This window comes from Vanessa tameamea, chromosome 22 (genome assembly GCF_037043105.1).
Source record: "Vanessa tameamea isolate UH-Manoa-2023 chromosome 22, ilVanTame1 primary haplotype, whole genome shotgun sequence".
NCBI classification, from domain to species: Eukaryota; Metazoa; Arthropoda; class Insecta; order Lepidoptera; family Nymphalidae; genus Vanessa; species Vanessa tameamea.
This window is the reverse complement of record NC_087330.1, coordinates 6,275,050-6,291,097: the sequence shown is the minus strand read 5'-3', so window position 1 is coordinate 6,291,097 and position 16,048 is coordinate 6,275,050. Positions and strand designations below refer to the sequence as shown.

General features: G+C 31.1%; 1 protein-coding gene across 1 annotated transcript; it reads right to left on the bottom strand.

Annotated features, from left to right (window-relative positions):
- Positions 1-650: 650 nt before the first annotated feature.
- Positions 651-4,645, bottom strand: LOC113396604 (alpha-(1,3)-fucosyltransferase C-like). Its single transcript, XM_026634602.2, has 3 exons — positions 4,326-4,645; positions 1,452-2,556; positions 651-1,198 (listed from the first exon to the last, which is right to left on the bottom strand). The coding sequence occupies exons 2-3, from the start codon at positions 2,456-2,458 to the stop codon at positions 931-933; spliced, it is 1,275 nt and encodes a 424-aa protein (XP_026490387.1). The 5' UTR covers positions 2,459-2,556; positions 4,326-4,645; the 3' UTR covers positions 651-930.
- Positions 4,646-16,048: the final 11,403 nt, after the last annotated feature.

The following is a 16,048-nucleotide window of genomic DNA, read 5'->3' as shown; positions in this document are numbered from 1 at the left end:
TTAAATTAGTGTTGATGGAAATTTCTCAAAATCTAAAATATGTGTTTTAATTATCATAAAGTACAATACAGCGACATACAATAACATATATAGAACAGTATCATAACACACACATATAATTATATTTATTATTTTTTAGCACCCATTGTCACTAAATCAATTCATATACTTGAAAAAAATAATTATTTACAAACTAATGCTACATCTTAAGAATTTAAGTACACCGAATATAAGTAAAAACAAAAATTAAGTATCTGAACAACAACTTAAAATCTATAACTACTAAATAGTTTAATCCGCGTGTTTTTTCTTCAGAACAAAACTATCCAGCCCGTAGATTATGACTAAGAAAAAAAAAACATAAATCGATATGTGCTTTCTCCGATACTGAAAAAAAGAATATGTCAACAAAAAATATTTCATATTTATAATACTTACATCATTGGAATAGTCCAATCACAGAAGGAGTTAAGATAAACAAACCTCATATTTACAAATTCCAAACGATTTGCTAATATCTAAATCACCACAAACTAAACAAAGTAAACATTTGTAATACTTACTTTAATTTTAACGCCATATTTTAACGAATACCATAAAATCTTCCACAACTCGATCAATCGTCATAGCTCGTCAATTCAATGTCCTTCTGTGATTGGGATAAGTTATAGAGACCTTAACCTTATCCTTTTAAAACCTACTTAATTTTAAACGGAAACTTCGTCCTTTACAACAAAAACTTGTCTTAGTTATCTAAATCAAACTAAATCAATGATCACGTATATCAGCAGTGAACAACAAATGCCCCGAAGGTTTGATAATTTAAATTCCATGAATTACTAAAAACTGGCTCAACTAATCCTAAATATTTGGCAGTGATAGGATTTATACTATAATCGGCAATTAGTTATAGAATGTATATAAAATTTATCACGTTTTACATCTATCTTGATAGTTTGGAAGCCACCACCTTCTTAAATTCCTATAAACACTTGGTTTTTCGAATATTTCCTTGTTGTGAAGAGCTGCACAAACAGCGCAAACATTACTTGTTTCGGTTGGATCATAGTACGAGTAAGACGATTTCCATAGGAAGAATTGATTATATTCTTTGCTTGACATAAGTTTAGCTATCATATTTGCCAATGCAGTTGGTGATGCACTGCGGGCGTTTAAGTAAGATCCAGGTGGAAGGAATCTGTAAAATAAAATAGCATGTATAAAATCAATACTATTTGGAATATCTCCTTAATATAATCGTAATATAATTTTTATTAACACGATTAGTAGTGCCTGCAGTATCTTTATAATATTTTTATTGTGTTCTTCAATTCCTTCAAAATTTTAAAAGTTTGAAGTTTAAAATACAATGTAAAAAATTTACGACATATATTTATAAATTAAAAAGATTATCCAAGTTATAGACTAAGTCGTCTAAAATAGGAACTTACCTAGAATAATCAGCACCACCAAGAACAATAGGTACTGAATCGTGCTGTAATGCTGTTAGAAGTTTTTCCGTTACATAATCTTTAGATAACGAATTTTCAAAAGAAAGATAGAAAAAATAATTACTTTCTAAAATAGAATCGCAACTATTCTTTTGATGTCGTGGACACTTTAGTGGTCCACAAGCTCCGTATATGTCAAGTGTCAAAGCATGGGCACGTAGCGCTCTTCTTAACTGATGAGCATACTCTCTTCTGCCGCTTCTACTCGAGCAATGTGACACGAACCAAGCTACAGCCTTACTCTTATTTTGTAATTTTGTTTCTAAGTATTCATCATTTAAGGTCTTGCTCACAGCCCAATTCATTTTCTCTCGCGGTCCTACAACTTCTCCATCAGAATTCCGTATCTGAATGTAAGGGTAAGGTATATCTGAATCTAGTCTGTACGTCGAAGTCCAATTGAAGAAGCCATCAAAAATATCATCGCAAACTGGATAATTATCGGCTGATTCCATGTTAAAATATATAAATTTTTGGCGCTGTGATCGGGTTTTGGGTAATTGTGATTTTGTAAGAGTGTCAATGTTTCGCCCATTAAAAGCTATTGCATCAAACTTTGATGTGTCACCACCAAAAAAATTTCTGTCACGAGTGACATAACAATTTATTTTCGAACAGTTTTTATCAATAAACGCTCTCTGACCGTCCCCAAAATAATAAAATGGTGCAAAGTTATGGGGCGTCCAAAGGAGTATGTATTTAACATCTTTTTGCAACCTATTTACCTTCCTATACACTTCTGCGTATCTGTGATCGCGAGCAACATTTTCAAGTGCTTCGTTAACTAAACTTTCGTTATCAATAATTAAATTATCATTTTCTACCAATTGGATCCAAATAACTGATATCATAAAGCTAATACATGTTATAATTAGGAGTAATCTTATCGAGAATAATTGTCTTAATGACGTCAGGAGGCGCAAGCGCAGGGATATGGAACGAGGCATCTTCTTCGCGTCATGTTCGAGCCACTTTGTTAATTTTTGATTCCTACGAGTTTTCCGCCAGTATTTTTGAATGAACGATGAAATTTTGATAGTTATATCTGAAACAAGTGAAGCAATTTTAGTATAATTAAAAATATGCTTAACAATCTCGTTTTACTGCCTAACATTATATCAGAAGATATACAGAATTATTTTTTCAAGTGTGCGTGGAAAGTAGATTTGCGGTACAACGTTATAAGGAATCCTCTTCTGACGAGGTTTTACGATGATTCAGTCGAGGTTTTTTGTTTTGATTTCGAGAAAAATCCTCATAATATGTTGAGTGATAGTGGGTGTTATTAATAATTATTATTATTATTTATTATTAACAAGTTGTTAATACGCCAATAATTAATAATTAAAGTGTCAGTTCTTTTGACGAATTAACAAAAAGTAACATCAAATTGTATTCTATAATGTTCCACGCGCTCTAACTGCAATTAAATTTATGATTTGAGACCGTAACCATTTAAATTTGTACGTTATTGTTATGTACTTGACAATGTTTGTGTAATTTACACAGTACTTAGGACGTAAATAAATTTAACAACATTATTGTTAGCTTTGTCCCACTATTGAAACAAAAATGGTCAATGTGATCTTTCTATATACTATAATATAATATAATATACAAATTATAAACACACAATATATAGCGAATGCGTTTTGAAACAATAAAATGACATAAATAAATCCAAAAACAGCATAAAAAGTTAATCGCTAAACTAACCGCTTTATAATATTGGTATGATAAATATTTTAATTTCGAATTCAACGTAGTCATAAATGATGCAAATAAAACTTATATGTTTTATTAAAAAAAATAAGTGGTACCCAATTACATTATTAAAATAATCAGAATGACTATTCTAACAATAGTTAAATACATACATATAATTTAAAATAAACATTGGAAGTTAAAAATTCAAAGTGTGATTCTGTAAGAATTCACTTCGTATCTTACTCGTGAAATGTTGACAACTGACTTTAAGTAATACGCCATTTTGATAGGTGTATCTCATAAAATTCAAAACGCCAATTTTCCACACACACACACTCACACGCACACGCACACACGCAAGCACACGCACACGCACACGCACACACAAACAATGAATACCATAGATTATTTAAGATCTTACCAATGATTTCACGTGGAGTCAAGGTCAAAGTTATTTATTTACCTTTACTGTCAATAGAATAAACAAAACTATAAGATTTGCGACTGCATTTGCGTCAGATACTATGTAAATTTTTAAGTCTGGAAGATGACGAAGATTTACAAAAATAAATTGAAGCATTTCAATACAGTTCTAATACTTTTCCATAGAATATGTTTGAAATACTGACACAGTATACCGCAACTTCTGTATTTTAGGAATAGTCAAGGTAAAGCGAAAAGCCCGCGAGATTTGGGTCACGATTATGCACCTACCCAAACTGACGCGAATTATCTTAACCTACTTATATGACTAATATTTTTGTGAGGTTTATGATCAGGTATTTAATTATTATGTCAATTAACATTTAAAAATTACAAACAGAACCTATCGGCATTAATATATTAATATAATATGTTGCCCATAAGAACGAGTATTAATAAATTGCTTGTTCACGTCTGTTGTAAAATCGAGATGAACCACAAAAAAATATTATAAATAATTTGCGATAATTTCGTTGATTATAACCATATTTTATTATTACACAGATTATTATTTTTTTCGAAAGTTTTTGGCTGTAACAATAAATTAATTCAAAATGTACTTAAAATGTTTAAATAAAATACTCTGTGTTTACACGACTTTCGCTCTTATACCATGAAGCGCACCTGTTGTTACGCCATGACATTCCGTATCCGTATAATCCAACCAAACGAACAGCAAGCAGATTCACCGTAAGCACGACTTTTTAATTTAGTAAGGTATGTTTACGCATGCGCAATGAATTCGAAATATCATTTTCTGGAACAATAATATCTTGCAAATAACACTGGATTCACTATCATTAACATGGAACTAAATTTATTGTAGGTTTTATTATTTATTAACGTTCTTAACTCGCGTTTGTGTATTGTAATTTGAGGTTTGTTTTGTTTTGAATATTTTATCCCCTCTTTGCGGATGGAGCATGGGCTAGCACGGCGCACGCCCGGCAACTGACGTTTTCAAGGTCAATAGACCGTGAACTTATGACGTAGCTATCTACAATCCAGCATTGAAAAATTATCATTTTGGACGTTTGTTTTTTTTAATGTACGTAAATAGCCATATGGAATATAATAAGGGAATTAGATAAATTGTGTGAGTAAAACCATTTATTTATTGAAACAGCACATTATTATTATTTATTACGACTTTTTATGAGATTTTATTCTCCTAAAAATAAAATATACAGGTAAACCTAAAAGTAAAAAGTTAATTACTGATTATTTACCATTAAATTTAATATTTTAAATTAAATTATTATCTGTATAAAAAAAAAGGCCAACGTTTATAAGTATTATGTTAATTTTAGTAAAAAAGATAGATAATTAACATTACTCATAATCCTAATTTCAGCATACAATAAGTTATAATTACAGTATTATTGCATATATACAAACTTATACAAATATTGAATATTAGATATATATTTTACCGTATATAATGAGGATAGTGACAGAAAATTTTATTTCAACATTTATTATTCATTCTTTTCGGTTAAGTACACATTTTTGATAACAAACTCATTAAGCATACATGCAAAAGTAGAGCAATTAAATATTCATCATACAAATCTTAATTTTATATATCTTACAAAATCTTCCATTACTATAAAGGATAATTCTCCAAATCATAAAAACGTACAATGTTTTTGTATGCTTAGATTACATTTTGCGTTCTTGTTTTATTTAAGTGGTAGAAATTCTCGCACTCAGTTCATTTCGAGTAATTAAATATCAAATTCAAGATAACAGACGGTCATAAAACTAAAATGTTTTAATAGATTTGAGATATTTCTAATAGGAAAAACTCGTTTGTTTTCAAACGCTGCTGCCCATTTTAAAACATATTATATGTATGTGTAAGTCCGTAATAAAGCACCAATTTTTTGGTACTCTTTATTTTTTTTAGAATTATCCTAGAAATTAAGACAATATATCAACCGACTCCTAAAATAAGGTTTTTGGATGTTTATTTTTTAATATAACTCCTTAAAATATAGACCGATTTCTTGAATTATTTTTTATTCAAAAGAGATTTATTCTGAAATTATCTTCTGTCATTTAAATTTCGTTAAGATATCATTATTAGTTTCGAAAACTTCAATGAAGACCACAGAACTCTTCAATGAATACCAGAAAATCAACCGCGTTTACTGCTTTATTATTGTTATATGTTATTTATTTTTTAGAGGAAATTATATATTATATTAAAAAGGGCTGAAACCAGAAATTCATCTTTTAATTAACTAGATCAAAGATATAAAAATATACAGCCACTGAAATCATAACAGTTTATTAGTCAATATTATTTATGTATTTGTTGCGTTTTTAAAATGAAATATACAATATACTTACGTATAATAAAAATGAATGAAAACGACACAATGTTTTATAAACATTTTACTTATCAATACAAATAGAGATTAGCTAATGTTCTGATTAACAATGAACCGTTGCATATAAATTTTACACACAAAACCGCACTATTTTTACAACGCAACGCTAAACACTAAACCGCCTTGACTCTAGTATGGTACCAACTATGTATAAAGGATTTGTCATACATATGTTACAGAACATATATCGATAGAAGTTCCATTGGACTATTTTTTACTAGGAAAACGGAAAGGCACCTGTGCTATAACTAATCATAGACATTGGCACCGTAAAGCTACAATACATTTATGGTCTTCTCGACATTTAAAAAAAATATAGAAATTATTGTACATATATTATATGTTCATATGGAAAAGCGGGGCCACCAGACACAAGAACTAGTCCTTACTAATAAGGTTTTATTTCCTGACCTGTATAGTTTAAGTTCATTGTATTTAACAAAGAACAATTTAAAAAAAAAATACGGCTATCCAAATATGGAATGAGTTTTTTGATGAGATATTGATTTTTTTTTTAAATCTACAATTCTTCTGGAATATTTATCAAAAGCTGGTACAGTAAAATAAACACACGTTTTTTTAATCGAATGCAATCCAGCATCCATAACTTGAACGCAGTATCTCGAGATCCGCAACCTTATAACATAGCAACTAGACGAACGGGCAGTCTTTGTCTTTGTAGTGCGTGGTTTAATCACATAAAATCCGCCGATGCTCCATGCCATTACTAATATATTTTCTTTTCCGTGTTAAACATTAACGCATTTCCACATCTCAATTACAGTTGAAATGGTTTAAATGAACGAACGTTACGAAAATACTCATTAAAATCGAGAATTGAATACTTCTATTTAGTATCGATAGCGCGCATTTCGTGTATAAATACATATCTGTATGTGTGTGTTTTTTCAACTAATATTAAAATACAAGAAAATTATAATAAAATAAGGGATTTTAATAGTACAGTGGGCTTATGAAAACAAAGGGCGTTGTCCCTCTGTAATTTATTTTGAGTTTTATAATATTCACCATCACCAATCTGGGGAACTATGATGTTATGTTCGCCCTTTAAACTGGGACACGACCATACTAAGCATTGCTGTTAGGTGGTATAATACGCAATATAGATCATTATACGTAGTTAAGAAATCTGAGTAACAAAAACACGTCTGTATACTAAACTCATGTACAGCCATTTTCGTCATAAATAACAATTCCTTATAAGAATTGAGAATTCAAGTGCTGATTTCATTGACATAAATATCTCGTTTTACCTGTTCCGATCATTCTGTACTTGCTAACTTAATAACAGTTATCTGATAAATGACTAATTACTTGCGTGTCACACAGTTTTCATTATTATTAAGTGTTGTTAAAACTAACACGCAATTAGTAATAATTACCGTAAACCGATTACTATTCATTCCGTGCGTTTTAATCATAGCAGAAGAGTAATAACCACTTTCTCTTTCTAACACGGGAACAACTGTTTTCTCGCTTGCGCTCTGTGGAGAAGTAAGGCACCAATACAACTGCTATTTACAACTACGGGCTACTTACGTAGTTTTATCGAGAAAAAAGTTCAATAACGTTCCATTAGTCTTGCCCGGGACTTGAACCCAGGAATTTGAGAGTTATTATAACTTCTTATTTATGACATGACCGCATGATTTCAATAAATAAATATTTCTTTGAATATTTTATCATAATTTTTTTTTTAAACGAACTTTTAAATGATATTCTTCTCCTTTCCAAAACAAGTTAAATTTATAATCCTACGGAATTTTGTTATTAGAGTTAAGAAACTTACTACTTCGTTGTTATTTATGATTGGACTTAAACGACTAACAGTCTTAAGAGTTAGTTAAACTGCACCTTAATTGCGACAATTCTAGAAAGCCGTAGAAAATAATGAGGTAGTATTCACTACAGTGCCTTTACTAAAACGTTTGAAATATAATAATTGAATCGTAAGAATTAGAATCTTGAATGTAGTCTAAATTTTATTTTAAAACATAAACATAAACATAATCAGTCTTTAAATTTCCCACTGCTGGGCTAAGGCCTCCTCTCCCGTTGAGGAGAAGATATGGTGCATATTCCACCACGCTGCTCCAATGCGGGTTGGTGGAATACACATGTGGCAGAATTTCGTTGAAATTAGACACATGTAGGTTTCCTCACAATGTTTTCCTTCACCGCCGAGCACGAGATGAATTATAAACACAAATTAAGCACATGAAAATTCAGTGGTGCCTGCCTGGGTTTGAACCCGAAATCATCGGTTAAGATGCACTCGTTCTAACCACAATTTATATTGCTTTCGGATAATAGTAATAATAGATAATAGTAATAATAGATTAACCAATACACACGCCGAGACCGCCCAGTACCATTAACACGTGAATTTAAATCGAAGATCGCGAGTTCGAACCCGCACAAACACCACTGATTGTATGTGCTTAAAAAAATTCTAACATTAACTTATAGTTTCAACCAATACATAAAAAATAGCTTTTTATTCCTAATGTCGATATGATTATTATCCCGGTATAAACAAGAGCATTCAAAGTGTCTAAACTACATTGTATCCATATACGAAATAGACCCAAACAAAGTTACGGGCGGACCTCGTCCATAATAAACTACCAACTTGCCTACATTTTGATAGTGATTACAATATCGTTAATACGCCCCCTCTCTCTATGATAGATTACACAGATCACATGTATAGGAGTAACAAAATCATTTTAGGAATTTAATAAAACTATTTAATTTTCGATATAGGCGAAGTATAAAAAATACGAGACCGTAATTATTTTATTAAACACTCTTATATTATAACTAGCGACCCGCCCCGGCTTCGCACAGGTGCAATGCTGATACTAAATATACTACAGAATGTCTAACAACATTCACAGTTTTTCAGTCAGCCTTGCGTTTTAAATATGTAGTGTCTTCGAAAATATTCATTTAAATTACATGGCATAAAGGGCCATATTGATCTATATTAAATGCACAATGTATTTAAGGTATTTAATTGGATAAAGATTAATGCTGTATTGCTTAAATTCGCTTCGAAAATAAGCCAATATTTCTCGTAAAAAGTAAAGGATAAAAATGGTTATTGTGGGTTATCCCTAAGAGATAGACATATACCATCCAAGACATTTTTGAAGACCTTTTTAAGGTGTACAATACTATAGTACTTTATTTTGATCTATCTCGTAGGTTTCAGCCAGCGTTTGCAATGTAAGCGCAAAAAAATAGGTGTTTATTTATGAAATCACTTTAGAAACCTATAGAAAACTAAAATTATCAGTGTTTCTCTACTATACTGTGCATGTATTATACATATAAACCTTCCTCTTGAATTAATCTATCTATTAAAAAAGAACCGTATCAAAATCCGTTGTGTAATTTTAAAGATCTAAGCATACACAGAGACAGACAGCGGTAAGCGACTTCGTTTTATACTATGAAATGACTAGTGAAAATTGTATTTATCTTAATGTACAGTATGTTTCGCTTGTATACAATAAGAGCGTCACCTATATTTATTACTAGTTGTCGCCGTGGTTTCCGAACTAAGGTGTCATTTCCCTCGTGCCTGCTGTAACACTGGCTCGCTCGCCCTTCAAACTGGAACATAACAATATTAAGTATTTGACTTTCAATAACCAAGAACATTGTTCAAAATTAGTTACCAAACCAATAAACAATGATAAAAATTAAAGAATTATTCACTTAACCTTATTTTAAAATCCATACTAATATTATAAATGCGAATGTAACTCCGTCTGTCTGAATTGATAAAATTTTATACCGAATTTGATAATTTTTTATATAAAACAAGCTTGAACTTCAAGGAAGCACATTGGCTACTTTTTAATGCCTTTACCATTATGACCAAACCCCAAAACGCGAGTGAAACTGCAGGCGACAGCTAGTTTATAATAAAATTAATAAACAGGGACAAACGATTACAAAGAATAAAGGAATGAATCCTCATACAGAAATTCAAAGATATATGAAATGTATCATGTAATTATCTACCTTAGTACTTTACAATAAAACACAATATCCTTTAAAATATTTTCTCTAAGCCTTATTGTATAGTAGTCAATACAAGGTGTTCCTTGTAAAATAAGGGAACGTATTTTGAATTCAATTTAACATAACAATGGTCGTGCATCGGCCAGTTTTCTTACAAAAGACTTGCTTTAAGAATTTAAATTATTATTCAAAAAAATATTTCATTCAAGATATTATTGATTGTTCAAATTTATGTTTGAGTAAATTTATGCGCGTTCTTATAATAAGGAGCAATGTATAGATGTCGTTTTAATATATTTATTCTTCGATGATACGTTTATACGGAGCCCAGGCGGCTTAGTGATTAGAACGCGTACATCTTAACCGATAATTTCGGGTTCAAACTCAGGCAAGTAATATTTATAACCAGTAAAATTTCTTATGCTTAATTTGTTTATAATTCTTCTTTTGCTCAGAAATGAAGGAAAACAACCTAAGGAAACCTGCATATGTCCATTTTCAGTGTAATTCTGTCACAGAAATCCACTAAACCGTATTTCAGCAGCGTGGTCAAATAAGCTGAAAACCTTCCCCTTATAGAAAGAGGAGGCCTTAGCCCAGTACTTTCACGGCAAAACCATTGAACGTATGAAGTAAACTTCAACTCCATGAAAAGATATTTTTATTCTTGACACCTGTCGACCGACTCCTTAAACGCAAGCGAAGCCGCGGGCGACAAGTACTACTTTATTTTAAAACAGTTATCACCCCCCGCGATTTAGGGATTGGGTCGGTTGGTAGGTATAAAAATATAACATATTACCTTGAAATTCGAGCACACCAGACAGACAGACATATACAGTTACTTCCGCATTTGTAATATTAGTATAGATAAATGTTACAAGACTATATGTTAGAAAGTATCTCCTATATAAGATATAAAGGAGGGTTTGTGTTAAATATTACTTCTAGTATTCGTAACAATCAACACAGAAATGAACCTGTAAACAATACCAAAACGGATGTGACGTTTCACGACAGTTATAGCGGCAGGATGTAGACGTCGAAACTTCCGTTACATTTGTTATACAATCGTGGACTGGCAAAATAGTTGTGTGGTAAACTTTACGTTGGATATTATGAAACTTTTAATACATTAGAATGACGGCTAGTGTTTATACGAGACATGATTGTACATACATTCGTAATCTATCTGCACTTATAAATGAATTCTCATTTTTTAATGCCTAAATGGTTTTTTTTTAATCAAATTTATAAAACCTATTTTTATATTATACTAGGACATACAGCGTGTTTCGGAGAAGGCATATACAATATTATGTTATATCTGCGCTTCGCAGTTGCTTTTTTTTCTTTAAATTTGTCTATTACGTGATAAGCGTAAATTTCAAGTTCTTGTGACATAAAATTGATAAGACTTGAAATGACCTCGTAATCTTATAACTCCGATATACGCAGATTGATATATATTTTCTGCGTATACTGCGCCACCACTAGTATTTTAAAATATTAAATAATGCATAATACTACTATTTAATTGTGATTTTTTTTTTAATATTTTGGATTTTTTATTCAGCGACGATCCGATTTTAAGGTAACGAAAAATATCGTTAAAATTTTCAATATTCAATCAAAAATCTTACGGCATATTTTATTTTTATTTCTTTAAATACAATCACTATTTTAATATTAAAACATCTAGTTTAGATCGGAGAGAAAAAAGATAAAAGGATTTATTTGTAAATCTTAATTTAAAAAAATAGTACCTAATAACAATAATAGGTAAAATAAATAAAGATGTTATTTTTAATATGTAACGAAATATCAATTGACAATAGAAGTAAGATATCCTCTCAAAGTAGTCCTGCAAGCCAAGGGATAGGTTTGTAATCTGGTGGAGAGTGGTCCGGGGATGCTGACTGAGGCACAATAAATCTTTGCGGATAATCCTCGCTGGGCTGACTGGCCGCCGCTTTGTATGACGTATCTATTGAGATACCGGCTGTTTGTTTTGTTGAGCCATTGTTTTATACGTCTTTAATATTTCGGAATATGTTCACATTTTCTTATAAGACTTAAAATCATTATGTAGTAAATATAACATTGATATTTCAAAGTTCATGTTTATTATGTTTGTTTATGTTTATGTTTTCATTCGTTTACTTGAATAGACGCCAACAAAATACAATTTTAAACAATATAATATCAATCATTTTAAAATTGGTTTTTAGCATTTTTGCGGAATTAATTTACTATCAATATAATTGAACAGATCAAACGGTATTGTTTGAAAGAATCAAAACGCTCGGTACAAACTGTTTCAACTTAAGCAAATGAACGCGAACGTCAAACAAGAACAAGCCGACAATTATAGAAATTAAACGAACCGCTTCAAAGCTGACAATGGTCCAATTACAAACACTAAAAGGATCTGCCGAGCAAAATTTTCCCCACGACAATAAATTTGAGAGCCCCTCGGTGCGGCAGTGTAAGCGGCTTATGGGCTTTTTGACTGGATTCCTAGATGAAACTAACGACTCACTGAAGGCTGAATGCTACGATTCGCTAAATAATACATTTATAAGTAAAACTTACTAAAAAATATTTTTAGTTTGCTGTTATTGTTGATTGTTGTCTCCTGAATTCATGAGCCATTTGATTAATCGTTCAGACACAATTACACAAAGTAGTTAATTCGTAGCAATGACATTCAGCCGGACGTTTTAAAATAGTATGACCTTTATTGTACTCAATGATTTTAATTGGTTTTAAAGTAAGGCATGTTATAATATTGTTGTTAGAATTTTTTTTTTTAGTTTATAGGTTTCAAAACAACAGATTGTATATAATAGGTATATTTTTATTATACACTAGCTGTGTCCGCGACTGCGTGCGCGTTGTTTGAATTTAAGTTATTTGGATATTATAGCGTGATTTTATTTTTATTATATATATTATTCTAAAATAAAAGTAGCCTAAGTTACTCCTTATTACATCCTCTATCTGCCAGTGAAAGTCCCGTCGAAATCGGTTCAGGTTAAATCATTCAATGGGTTATTTTAATATTACAAACAGACACTCCTATTTTATTATATGTATAGATTAATAATAGATTCTCGACTTGTTTTAAAGAACATAGATTTCAAATTAACTTCGTGTGACAGTATGAGTGAATTAATTAAAACTGAATTTTAAACTATTCAAGCGATTGAGATAAAGCTTTAGTACGGAATATAAAATAAAGATCCTTTTTAATAATACCGATAATTAATATTAAAACGATATACTATACAACTTAACAGTTTTACTATTTCAATAAAACAAAAGCTTGCTTATAGCTGGTCTTTAATTTTGATCTTTCGATTCGATTCGATTCACAATAAATTCTTCGGGAAAAAAATTAACTATATATATATATATTTTTAATATCCTAATATTATCTAATTTCTTACTTTTTATATGTTTGATGTAATAAGTAAGATAAATGTATAGATTAATTTATTTCAAAATTATAAAGTATTTTATTCAAGCAAGTTAGAACCTGCCATTTACAAGTGAGACTGACATTTATAGCAAGGAATGTGGATTTTAATATTCTTCTTGTTGAATCAACATTCATTACTAACTAGCATTACAGTATTAATGTCATTTTACTAATTAAAGGTTATATCAGATTTATTATTTACAATTGAATCTTAATAAATTGCATGAAAATGAAATGCTGACTCCTAACGTTGTCATCATTTACCTTCGAGATTTGATTACAGAAATGATAACCTTATTGCGGGTAAAATGTATGATTTAAGTATTTTTTCTTTACCAAGTTTAGTATATTGAATTTATTCAATTACTTCTTTCAAGTTTTTTATTTTATTATTATAGCTTCGAATAGCGCTACGAGTCCTCAGGTTTATCAGCCTCTGCGTTCTAGCCGGACAATAATATTTCAATTTAAAACTAAGATATACCACTGCTGTATTATAATATGTAATATTCCTATTTCTATGATCATTTTTCAATATTTTGAAATTTTAGATATCGATTAATAATATTTACATTTTTCTCCACAAACTTTTTCGTTTCTTTTTGCGTTTTATATATAATATGTAAAACGCAAAAAGAAACGAAAAATTAATATTTTTATATAGATATTTATACAAAATGACTATTTAGCCTCAATAATTATTATAAAATTAGATGAAATAAAATGAAATGGAAAACATAGATAAATAGTTCTATAAGATTATTATAATTTATATATATTGCGCCAATGGTAATTCGAATCCGTAACACGTATCATAAGTATCAGTGTATTTTAAATTCTACTATCATTTTTTTTTATTTCCATCGTTGCAAAGGTAGCATATTTTACGACATTATATCACACCTTTTATGTGTATTTTTATTATAAACAATTTTATAAATCAAAAACATAACTCACCTATCAATAAATTCATTTCAATCGAAGTGAAAATTTATTACAAACGGTACAACAATAAAATATCCCCACCTGTAATGGACTGACACATTTCGTTCCACACGATACTCGTATTACCTTGATTATATCCCTAACCAAATGTTTGTCATATGTTTACAGTATTGATCGTAAAGCAAATGCTTATAGAAAAAACTATAGGAATGCACGAGCTGAAGTAACAAGCGGTGAGCGTAACATATTTACAAAAAAATGTATTACTCAATGGAGATATTAAAGTTTAGTATTATATACTTGGTTTAACTTTACTCTAAATATTTATTTCAAAGCCGAAAGATCCCACATGACAAGGTCAAAGCTGCTCAAGGTTCCGAAAAGAAACCAAAGATAGTATTGACAAAAAACCGATACGCTGGTCGAAATACTGCATAACACTTCTCACAAGTCTTTCACGGACAAGAGACAGTTCATGATAAATCTCGGCAGGAACTACCATCGCTTTTGTCAGATAGGGCCTTAAGCCGAACTATTAAAAAACTGTCACGACATGATCTCCGATGCTCCATTGTCAAGGCTATTATCGAGAAAAATCGGTGATCGAAGGTCTTCGCTCGCAAGTTTGGAAGTCCTCGTCTGATAAAACTTAAAACTGAAAATGGTGGAGTCGTCACCTCAAAGTCTGAAATTGTCAGTGCAGTAGTGAGTTCTTATAGGAAGCTGTATTCACGAGCGGACAACCAAGCGGGAATCAGTGTTGACGAAATCACTCTTACGTGTCTTTACTCAAAGGAGCTTCCGGACGTTAACCAAAGCGAGATTAGGGCGGCTCCAGAACAGATTAGGAATAACAACAGTTTCCTAAACTCCAAACGAAAGTTTTCTACCAATGCGTCATACCTGCCATGATAGACAGTACCGAAAAGTTGACACTAACTTCAGGAATAGTGTACATTATAAAGGTCAGTGTCCTATGGAGCGAGCTGGGGTCGAATTATCTTTGTACGATAAAAACAGAAATGGTTATACGGGGTAAGACCGAAGTCACCGACATAGTTTGTATGATTAGCAAACTAAAGCGGCTGGTCACTATGTCGAAGGACAGCAACTGACGAGTCCTAGAGTGGAGACCGTGGATCGGAAACGCGACGCGGAACGCAGCGTAAAAGGCCCCCTAGCCAGATGAACAGATGACCCGGTGAAGTTGGTGAGACACGACTGGATTCGGAAGGTGAAGTGCTATATGAATCATCCCTTATATTACCAATACATCAACAACATTGGAAGCCCAGATGTTATGTCCCTTGTACCTGTAGTTACACTGACCCACTTACCCTTCGAACAAAAATTCTTTTGTTTGGCGGCAGAAAGTTGCCTATAATCCCTATAAATCCTATAATGTAGCCACTATTATGTACATTTATAATAACCAAGACGCGTAGTTTTATCAAAACAAGCCATAT